The sequence below is a fragment of the Condylura cristata genome, unplaced genomic scaffold, assembly GCF_000260355.1.
Source record: "Condylura cristata isolate star-nosed mole 26May11 unplaced genomic scaffold, ConCri1.0 scaffold00005, whole genome shotgun sequence".
Classification (NCBI taxonomy): domain Eukaryota; kingdom Metazoa; phylum Chordata; class Mammalia; order Eulipotyphla; family Talpidae; genus Condylura; species Condylura cristata.
Window position 1 is genome coordinate 20,203,557 of NW_004567106.1, and position 11,684 is coordinate 20,215,240.

The window sequence follows — 11,684 nt, forward strand, 5'->3', positions numbered from 1 at the left end:
CTTTTCCAGACTGGAGATATGTCCAGAATCTTTTTGACCTCTCGACTGTGGCTACTGGGTGACGTAGTGCGTATTGCGTCATCACGTGCTGTGTGGGTGGGGCTCTTAAGGGGGAGGGAATGAGAGGCGGTGCTAAGGTAGGCGGGGCGGGGCACCAGGGGCTGGGCGGGGCTGTTAAGGGGTCTGGGGCGCTTCTGCAATTCGGCGGTGAGTGGTGGCGGGAGGCAGCCGCGGGATAGTCTGCTGATTGATTTGCCTTGAGTGCGTGCCCAGGACCATCTACTTAGACCAGAGGCAGCCACGAGGCCCAGAGGAAGCTGGTGGCACCGAGGACTGGCACCGGCGCTTGAGTTCCGCTGGCGGGAAGCACCCAGGATTGGGGAAGCCCCAAGAGCTACTTTAGCAGCGCTTCCCTTACCCAAGGGGCCGCTGCGACGGTCACGGGGTGCGGCGCCACCGCCCACAACCCAGGCCGGGAATCCAAACAGGCAGCCCAGACTCCTCCTCCGTCCAGCCGCTCACCTGTGGGCAGCGCTGCGCAGCCTCCCAGGGTAGAGACAACACCTGCGCCGCCTTGCTCCGGGTCTCCGCCCCTCGTTCCCGGTGGGGCGCTGGGCCTCGGAGGCGCACCTGGACGCGCAGGGCTGTGGAGCGAAGGCTCCGGGGGTGCGGCGTGCTCGCTGAAGCCCGGGAGGACACAGGTGGAAGGGGCGCGGCTTCCTGGATCCCAGAGCGGCAGCCACCAAGTCCCTACGGCCACCAGATCTTAGGGACCCGGTCACCTGCGTCCGAGAGGAGCCGCCGCTGGCTGGGCACCATGAACAACAGCAGCGCCAATATCACCTACGCCAGTCGTAAGCGGCGGAAGCCGGTACAGAAAACGTGAGTGTCGGGGCGATTCCGCACGGGGGCTGGGCAACCAGGCACGCGGGTGGGGGAGGCCGCCCCTTCCTGCCCCCCAAATCCCAAGGTCGGGCGGGGCATCAGGTCACTTGGAATCAGTTTGTGAAATCGAGATTTAGAGGCTCCAGTAGAGACTGACCCTGTATTTTCCTGTTCTTATTGCATTTTAAACATTCACCGCACCCCTTCCCCCGCGCACGAAGCACCCCCTGGTACCCCCACAGTTTTGCAGCTCTGTGTTCTGTTTTTGTGGTCCTAATTTGTTGACAGCTTTGGTCTGCCTTGTGGGGCTGGTGGATTACTTGACCTAAACCCTTGTTGAATCTCCTTCCACTTTTAATATCCTTATTGGTTAGGTTAGAAGCCGTTCTCATTCCTAGTGGGGTGCTTTGTAGAGGGAGAAGTTTTAAAGAGCTAAACACGTGCCAAATGCTAGAAAGGTGCTGAGTGCTTCTAAAAGTGTGATATGCTCTAACACTTTTGTTGCCCTCTTACTTATTTGATATAATTTTGTAACGTTCAATGTGACCATATCTGTAAAGTGTATAGAGATGATAGCAGGTATGAATAGTGGACAGAATACCGTGGAGGTTTTGAAATCTTTGCAACCTTTTAAAGAAATTTTCTTATCTATTTTGGGGTGATTTTGAAGTCTAGAAAGTAGAAGATTTGGAACTGGAATTATTTAAACAGAAGTTTTCTTTTTGTCATTCTTTTTTTTTTCTCTCCCCTATGAAGTTTTGGAATTTTAAAAGAATTATTACAAATTTATCCTTGTTTATTTTGGTGAAAAATTTGCAGAGATTACATTCCAATACCGTATTTTTTTTTTAAAAATCCGTGTTTGAAACAGTTTTGTTTCTGTGAGTTGGCTGTATTCAAATGTTTATTCCTAATTATTAGCTCTGAGTTATGCTTTTCAAATTTTCATAATCAATTCTGATTTAAAAAAAGAACACTCAACAAATCAGAAGTGTGCGTTTTGTTTAAATATTGTTAATCACTACTGGGAACAATATAGCTTAAGATAGGTAAAGACCAGTCATTGCTTTTAAAGTTTCATTGTCTTGGAGTTTTCATTTACTTTTAGAATTTCCATGACCTTCTTTCTTTAGCTCTGAATTTGTCATTAACAAGATCTTTATTTCAAATAGATTGACTAAAACTTGAAAGTCATAACTTTGTAGTGTGATTGACACCAGGAGTACTGTGAGGTCAGCAATTGTTTCTTTTTGTGATACTGTTTTACAGTATTTTGTATTTTGTAGTTGTTTTTAATATAAATACTTGTCTAATTTAACTTGTCGTTGGTACTTTGGGACATTCTAAATATCTCTTCTGTATAATTACAGTAGTACACTTAACATAATTAAAAGAGGTACCATGGGTTTTCTGTAATCAGTGGGGCACTTGAAGATCTCCCTAAGAAAACTAAGTTTTATATGATGATCAGTGTTTTTCAAAAGGACAGTGATAGATTTTTAAAATGAATGTGTCAATTTTGTAAATATGAGGTTTAACATCATTAGCTTCAAGCTAGCATTTGTTAAAGAACTTACTTTTAAATATGTTTTCTTTTGATGTAAGATATACTTTTATTATCTTTATAATAATCTTTTATTATCTTTGTATATTTCATGAGATTAACACAGTTGTAAATAATGTATTGTAATACAGTATAACTAAAAATTTTCTTTTTATTTTACTTAGCTGTGTCCATGGTCATTAGAGCATCATTGAGCACATGCATTACTTCTAATCATAGAAGTGCATTAAAATGTTACTAGATCACTACCTATTAAAATGTCACTACATCACTCCCTAAGGAAAGCCTAATGTTGGTATATACAGAATCATGTGAAATTATTTGTAAATTATTTTTATTTGAATAAAAGCTGGTTAACTTTACATTGCAGTTAAAGGTGATTTTAAGAATGTGGTTGTTTAACTTAATACTAGGTTTAATATGAATTTCTTAGTTATTAATTTGTACCAAATAGAACTTAATGTGCCAGCATTGTTAAGAGAAATACATTGTGTTGAAGCTGAAAATACCATTGAAATTGTTTTACCTTTGATCCTTAAATGATAGTCATTTTATTTTATTTAAAGGGAAAATATATTGTAGCATAATTAGAGACTTCTTAAAGTGGCCACTTAGATATACAATTCCATAAAATTTTGGAATCAAGTTGGTGACATAATTCTAACGTGAATCTTCAGTTGAATTTATTAAACAAGATAAACTCCCTCTAGTGGCAGTCAAACAACAAAACATTTTTTATTAGTAGGAAATATATCTTAAATGTGTTAAATTAATCCCACGAGAATTTTGTCCATAGTACTTGCTCAATAAATGCTTCTTTTTAGAATACTAAAATATAGAATTCTGAAGCAACTTTGCCTTTGATACATGTTTCTATGTTCAAAAAGAACTTTTTGAAGATAACCTTAGGAATAACTCAGCTAAAAAAATTAAAATGAGGATAAGTTTGCTTTTTTTTTTATTTAGAACCTGTTCTTATTTTAGTTTCTTTGGAAAAGAAACTAAATTTGTTAATTTGTTTAGTTATTCTGTTTTATGAAGCACACTACTGAATTATATATAACCTATTGTGTCTCTAGTGATTATAATTTTGAATATTTTTTTGTATTTGAGCTTTTAGTAATACGGATAAAGTTCTGGTATTTCAGTTTACTGCACTTCAAAAAAGTTCATACTGAATGTAATATAAAGAGCATTGCTCCTTGCTCTGTTGACTACATTGCTACTCATTTCTGTAAACCTCCTTATAATAACCTACTCAGATAAAATTAGAGTGTTTTCACATAAATATCATAAAATACTATTTCAATAGCTTTTTTAAAAATAGCTTTTAATATGAAAAGATAGAACTTGCTAGTTAAAATGTTTTCACCATAGAGGCCTTGGAAGTATGTAATTAGTAAGAGACACTTATCAGCAACATTTATTTAACAAAAAAGTCTTTGGCAAAAAAAGGAAAGTGAATTTAAAAACTCAAACAGTACTAGGTTTAAATTAAAAGGTAAGGTTTAATTTCCTTGCTTTTCTATATCTGGGAAAGTGATTGACCAATAAAACAAGATAGTCAGTGTGTGTACTGCCACTCACACAACTGAATTTAGCAGACCAAAACATTTTATCATCTGGAAAGACTGCTAACTATATCAAAGAAACAAATACAAATCTATTCTTTAAGCAACTTTAGCTGACAATGTCACAGAACAATTAGTTCTCCTGTGAAACAGTAAGAGGCAGTATATGATTACATTGTCTGTGAGCATGGCTAAACTGTGCTCCTGTACTACAGAATAAGCTTGTACAGTACTTGCTAAATGATTTATAAATAAGGCAGTTACTTGAAAATAAGTGCCATGCAAATATTTTAAGAGTAGTAATTTCTAATTTTCGAACTTCATTCGAAATAGAATATTTTTATATAGTCATTTTACGTGACAAAAGCTTTTTGCAAACTTCCTTTGATACAGGTATGCACAGTGTTTTTATCACTAGAAGAGTGCTATGCAAATGTATAATTTTATACATAAAATCTTGAGATTCAAATAAAGATGTCCAGTAATAAAAGGACTGAATTTCAGTATTGGATCCTCAGTTTTTGGGCTAAAGCATTTTTTACAAAACTTGTGGTACAGCCATACCTCAGCAACTGTTCATTTGCTTCTCCAGTTCTGAATAAATTATGCATGATTTCTCATACATGATTTCTACTTGCTTTCCTCCCTTTTGGCATTCATGTCATTTCCTCTTAGAATCTATTCTTCTTATCTTACTGATTTATTATTTATCACCACTCTTTGAAAGTATCACTTCTAATAGCTGAATAGTACGCAGCTGTGTCACTCTTCCATAATTTATTTTTTTTTTCCTTTGGGGGAATTATTTCCAAACTGTTAGTATTCTCACTAGTATCTCAGCATACATTTAAGATATGGGAATTTCTTTGCAAATTCTTCGTTTTCTTAGGAAAGATTATGTGAACACAAACTACTGAATTTTCACAGATTTTCTACTTGAGGTTGATTTGCATATGAATTTGCTTTCTCATATATTTTTCAGTCACTTTAAATTTGTTCTTTTACCTTTTCAATTGAAATATTGTTTTGAAAAGTGTCCTGTTAAATAACACGTACACAATAAAAATAAGTCCATAATGTGTTCATATAATGCCATGTTGAACTGTTGATGTTGTATAGTGATAGTTTGTTATTAGCACTGCCTCATCTCTCCACTGTTGTTCAATTCCAAATATAATTTCATTACAATATTGTATTAAATTCACTTTTGGCATGTCATTATTTTTTGCTCTAAATATTATTTACTCCTCAGCTAAGAATATGCTATGATTATGTTTTCTTTCCTGTTGTACTCTGCCATTGATTTCTTTCCTACCTATTTTTTCTTTATATAATTTGTGTTTGGGTTTATAGCCTTCCCTTTTATGTTTGGCTTTTTTTTTTTTTTCTGAAGAAAGGGTAGTTACAGTATACTACCATGTGAAACCTGAAGTTACCTTTTTCAGGCCTGTTTTAAAGGCCACATCCATAAATCCTCCACGCTAACTCCACCTGTTCGTGAACTCTACATTTTGAGCTCTTGATCATCACTTTTATAGCACTTGCATTATTGAGCAATACATCATGCTTGATTTTGCCTTGTTATAAAAAGTATCTCCTGTTAGGAATTATAGCTCTTTAAAGATCTTTTATTTTTCTTTTTAATAACCACAACTTTCTAGTATGGTATATATAGTAAATATTTGCATATTATTTGAATATTAATAGCCATCACTTAAAATTTTTTCCTAGTTTAAGTAAGTTTGATAAAATAGATACTTTTTGTGTGGGCTCAAAAGGAGATACTTCTCAAGTGTATTTTCATAGAAGAGGAATAAGGGAACAGTCTTGTTATTTTTTTTCTTATGAAAGAGGACTCTTAGTATATTTGTACTAGAGTCTAGAAGTTACTTAGCTCTTCTCCTCTCCTTAGATACAGCAAAAAGAGGGAAGAGGAAGACCCTGCTACAAATTTAGGGTAACTACTGGAGAATGAAGAATCCTGGCTAAAAATTTCTTCCATTCAGAATTTTTATAATTTTTTTTTTGCATCAAATAGGGAAGTAAAGTATTTACTTGTGTTTAGCTTGATAATTTGACTTTATGTCACGATCATCTCTCCAATTTATTGGTGATAAGCAAAATTTATTAATTTATCTCTGTAAACAATATGGCACTTATGTTCAGCAATAAGTGAGTACACGGAAGCCATGGGGAAGAAATAAAGAATTAGTTGGTTTGAGAGTTGAGCCTAATGGGGTATAGTTGGTATTGAGAGATTTAATGATTGAGGTTTATATAGTTGCTGGGTGGAGAGTAGAGTCTTAGTAAATGCAGGAAAGGGGAATGCCTGAGTTGTAAAAACTATGAATAAGAGGACTTTTAGGCAAAAGGACTAAAAATAAAGTTAAGCAAATTGTTGCTAATAGAATGACAGAGTTGGGATAGATTAAATCACCCAAAGGAAAAAGTTGATGGAGTGAACTCAGTACTGTGGTAAGTAATATCTTTTAGAAATGCTCTTTCAATCTCATACAATTCCTGAAACATTATCTTCGTATGTTTGAGATCTTATGAAAGATGTGATATAAAAATATAAACATTCAAAATTATGCTAGTTTTCTGATTCAACTGGTTAAAGTTTTCCAACATTGTTTCACACAATGGGCACAACATATATTTTAAAATGGTATTTAAAAAAAAACCTTTAAAGATAGTGTTCAGACCGGCATTGGACACACTATTGGGCTTGTTACCACCAGTACTTCTTAAAGCATGCAGGGCTTCTAAAACAGAAGCATGGCATGCAGTCAGCGACAGCCTTGATTTCGCAACAATTTTGATTTGCAAGTTGGGGCAAGATATTGGAGGTTAAGGTTTAAAAAAAGGAATAAATTGTTTCTCTGCCTGTTCAACATCTTACCGTCTCACTCTTTTTATAAATATCTGAACCCCACAGCTCTCAAATCCACTGTTACGGGATGTTTATTATATTTCAGTTGTAATATTCTATTTAAGTAGATGATTAGCAGTATATTTGGATGTAGATTTCAAGACAACACACCAGTAAAGTACAAAATAACCCTAGTGTAACTGGATGTAAGGTTACTCTGTATTTTTAATTATTCTGTGCATCTTCAATATTAGAACAAGTATGGAATATTTTCACAAAATAATTATCAATTATTTCTCCAAAATCAAAGTGTCAGTCCAAAAGTCAAATATATTACTTTATTTAACAACTTGGTATTTGAAAGTCCAATTCCAGTGAGTACTTCATTCTCTTTCTCTTTTTAAAGATTTATTTATTTATACATGCAGCACTGGGGTAGAGGCCAGAGGTGTAGGGGCAGTGAGAGGATTCACCAGAGACAGAGGGGGGGTGGGCAGAACAGGCGGACTGACAAAGTACACTGCTGAGGGGAGCAGCAGGCAGGTCAGGAGAGGTCTGCCACACCATGTGGGTCACCTCCAGGGCAGGGATCGAACTCATGCTGAAGTGGCTTTAGCGTCTTACTGCTATGCTTTAACCTGCTGCACTACCAGGGAGGGCCCTGGTTCTTCTCTTGATCTTAATCAATTCCTCTGTGCATTTGACTTTGCTCTGTGACCTCCAAAATATACCTTGCTGCATTTTCTTGTCTGTCCTACTCTTCTTCTTTTGTCATTGCCAGTGCCTGTTCCTCAACCTTTTTCCTCCATAATGGTTTCATTAAGGTCTGTTCTCAAGTGTCTCTTCTCTTTGATGTGTCTTCCATTAGGAAATATATTTGTTATTCTAAGTTAAAACTGCAGCCTTTGCAGCCACTCCTTCCTCAGTGTTCTCTTCCCTAACTTCCTAGACCTGTTGTCTGAAGATCAGTTTAGTTCAGTGAACATTTGAGTCTGACTATATACCAAGCTTTGTGAGAGCTGTACTTAATGTGCTGTACTTAAGTACCCAAAGCCAGTCCTTATTTACTGTCTTCACCACCACTACCACTACCTTTGGTCAGCTGCAGTCATCTCTCTTTTGGACACTTCTGACCAGCAAACATTAACTGAGAAGCCACTTGTACCTAATAGCAAGCTGTGTACTAGGGATACAAATAATTAGGTTTACATGTATATGCAGTATATAGGTAGTTAGATCTCAGATTGCTGTACCGTAAGAGTGAATTATATTAGATATGTGGATAATTTTGTGTAAACAAGCAGTCTCATCTCCTACAAAGAATGGAGCTACCACAGCCATACAGCAATACTATATGGAGGAAAGCCTGCAAGCTTCATTCTCACATTGTTATTTTTCCCTGTCTCCTATTATCTTGACTTACTTCAATGTTTGTGTTGCTCTCATCTCCCCAGTGTTTGATAATTATTACTGGAAAGCTACCAAGAGTGCAAGATTGGATCTGTGGGAGATGATATCAACAACCATTAATTGAATGGTTGTATAACAGATTTGTAAAAGATAAATCAGGTGTAGTACTGGAGGAATCCATTGTGAGTAGGTCATAGGTCAAGGATGACTCCACAAAAGTTAGCTGCCTGAGTAGGGCTTTCAATCAGGTGATACACAGAGAGTCTAAGAAGCAGCATGTATCAGAACATCAAGGTACATGTATTGGTAACTCTTGGCCCTGAAGTTTAAAGTATAATTGGTAATTTCTTAGCCCTGGATTATAATAAACAAGAAAAGCTTTGACTGGAGGAAATGAAGCCAAAGAAATAGATGTTGTTTAAATATCAAGAAGGGTTTAGTTTGCTACTCTAAGCAACATGGATTGTTTGGAGCTACTGAAAGAATTGAATCAGAGAAGTAACATGGGTTTACATTATAAAAAGAAGTGCTACTTTCAGTAAGAGCTGGCCTGTATTCCATTATGTCTATGTAAAACCTCAGCTGAAAGTCTAGTATTTGTGTGATGAGACTTGCTGCTTCCACCATCCACACTTTGGCATCAGACACCCACATGACTCTGTCACTATGTGTCTGCCCTGAAATATCCATCAGAGACTTTCCATGGCTTTCAAAACCAGTATCCTGTCACTCATTATAGTTCCTTATCTTTATTTTTTTCTTAACACTTTTAACAGTGTGGAAAGTTACATATTTTTTCACTCATTTCTGTGTCCTCCCACTGGATTGTACACTTCTTGGGAACACATGTTTTGTTCATGCTAAATATTTTGTGCTTGGCACATAGTAGGTGATTGGTATTTGTTGACAGAATGGGGTCTTCTCTTGACCCCTGTGCTTTCTGCTTTGGACAGGGCTCTATTTCACTGTTCACAGTCTCCTGCTGTGTATCCTGAAATCCTGATTCTCATTCAGACTCCATCTTTTCTAAAAACCTTTCTTTTAAATCCTTGCTTTTTGAAAGAAGAATAGTCCTGGATTGCCCAGGATATGGTAAGTGCAAATGATTACTTGTAATGACAAGTTAGTGATTAGTAGACAAATATTCAGTGAATAGTCATAAGTTAAAATTCATTTAATTTGAGAAATATAATAATTGTGATTTGAACTTGATTATAAGTCAATAAGATTAAGGGAAAATAGCTAGGAAAACAGTTCCCAGAATTTGTGATTATACAAATTATGCACTCTACAGAAAATATATCACTTTTACATTTCATTATGTGGAGGTGAAGTTTCTGAAAGAAGAGAAATAAGACTAAAGAAATATATTTTTTTTAAAGATTTATTTATTTGTGCATACAGAACTGGGGTACAGGCCAGAGGTGCAGGGGCGGTGAGAGGCTTCACCAGAGATAGAGTGGGGAACAGAACAGGCAGATTGACGAAGTACACTGCTGAGGGGAGCAGCGGGCGGGTCAGGAGAGGTCTGCCACACCATGTGGTCACCTCCGGGGCAGGCGGGAATCGAACTCATGCGGAAGCGGCTTTAGATTCTCACTGCTGTGCTTTAACCCACTGCGCCACCAGGGAGGGCCCTAAAGAAATAATTTAAGGACAGCATTAAACATGCTAAAATTTCATATTTACTTTTATTGTTTTTTCTTTATTTCAATAATAATATTCATTTTGAACATGTAACATTGAAAACAAGTGTCTAGAAATGTTTTGATTTGACTGTTTCTACTTTTTAAGGTATTACAGTTTAATTTGAATTGTCAAAAATATCTGTTATGGGACATTTCTTTTTAAAACAAATGGAAAGAGATAGAGACATGATCTTAAAAGTTACTTCTTTAAATATCTTCCTTGTACATTTAAACATCAGTGTCTGCTGATCTGTGATCACTTTAAATAAAGAATTTCTTCTTTTAAGTCCTGGGTAAGGCCTTTGTATGAAGTTACCTAATTTCTCACTTCTGAACCAGTATTCTCCTAACCGTAAGTGTAAAAACAAATATAAGTAACTACAAATAGAGAAATCATCTAATTGTTGGAATTTCAAATTCAGAAATAAACCATGAAAGCAAATAAGTCGGATTATCAGACATAAAAGCAAAAATTATCATTAGTCACAATTATACACTTAAATACTGGGGGACAGCTGGGGAAACATTTGGGGGTGCCAGGAGGGTTTGCAGAAATTGTCTTTTGAATCAAAATATGAAATGTAAGAAGCTGGGATGATGGATATAAGCTTTTAATTTAGGGTCACTCTCTTATCTACAACATAAAGTATGCCAGCATGTTTTCTAGAGGATATCAAAAGAAGCAAGTTTCTAACATAATTTATTGCAGATTTCTTTTTCTCTTTACATAGTTGGTTGCTTAGTTAGAAAACACTGCATCACCAATGTCAGGAAGTCCTAAGCCCTCTACATTTTCCTATGATGGTTCACAAGTTTTCAATAAAATATTATGAAGGATTTCACTTCCATCCTTTTTAAGATTTGAAAAGATCATTTTGAAAGGATTTATGTACAAAGTTTAAGTAGAATTTAGATGGCTATTTTATTAGAGAAATATTTCAGGAGGTACTGTAATGCAGTAGAAAATTTTGCTTCATGTTTTAAGGGTTTAATGGTCTTCTGTTTATTTTTCACTTTCCATGGCTTTCAAAACCAGTATCCTGTCACTCATTATAGTTCCTTATCTTTATTTTTTTCTTAACACTTTTAACAGTGTGGAAAGTTACATATTTTTTCACTCATTTCTGTGTCCTCCCACTGGATTGTACACTTCTTGGGAACACATGTTTTGTTCATGCTAAATATTTTGTGCTTGGCACATAGTAGGTGATTGGTATTTGTTGACAGAATGGGGTCTTCTCTTGACCCCTGTGCTTTCTGCTTTGGACAGGGCTCTATTTCACTGTTCACAGTCTCCTGCTGTGTATCCTGAAATCCTGATTCTCATTCAGACTCCATCTTTTCTAAAAACCTTTCTTTTAAATCCTTGCTTTTTGAAAGAAGAATAGTCCTGGATTGCCCAGGATATGGTAAGTGCAAATGATTACTTGTAATGACAAGTTAGTGATTAGTAGACAAATATTCAGTGAATAGTCATAAGTTAAAATTCATTTAATTTGAGAAATATAATAATTGTGATTTGAACTTGATTATAAGTCAATAAGATTAAGGGAAAATAGCTAGGAAAACAGTTCCCAGAATTTGTGATTATACAAATTATGCACTCTACAGAAAATATATCACTTTTACATTTCATTATGTGGAGGTGAAGTTTCTGAAAGAAGAGAAATAAGACTAAAGAAATATATTTTTTT

The 11,684-nt window shown here is 36.1% G+C and overlaps 1 protein-coding gene across 1 annotated transcript in view; it reads left to right on the plus strand.

Annotated features, from left to right (window-relative positions):
- The first annotated feature begins 219 nt into the window (after positions 1–219).
- AHR (aryl hydrocarbon receptor) overlaps positions 220–11,684 on the plus strand; it is a 38,815-nt gene continuing 27,350 nt past the window's right edge. The window contains exon 1 of the mRNA XM_004676741.2: positions 220–882. Coding sequence (XP_004676798.1) covers positions 818–882 — 65 coding nt within the window. The 5' untranslated portion in view covers positions 220–817. The remainder of the gene's footprint in view (positions 883–11,684) is intronic.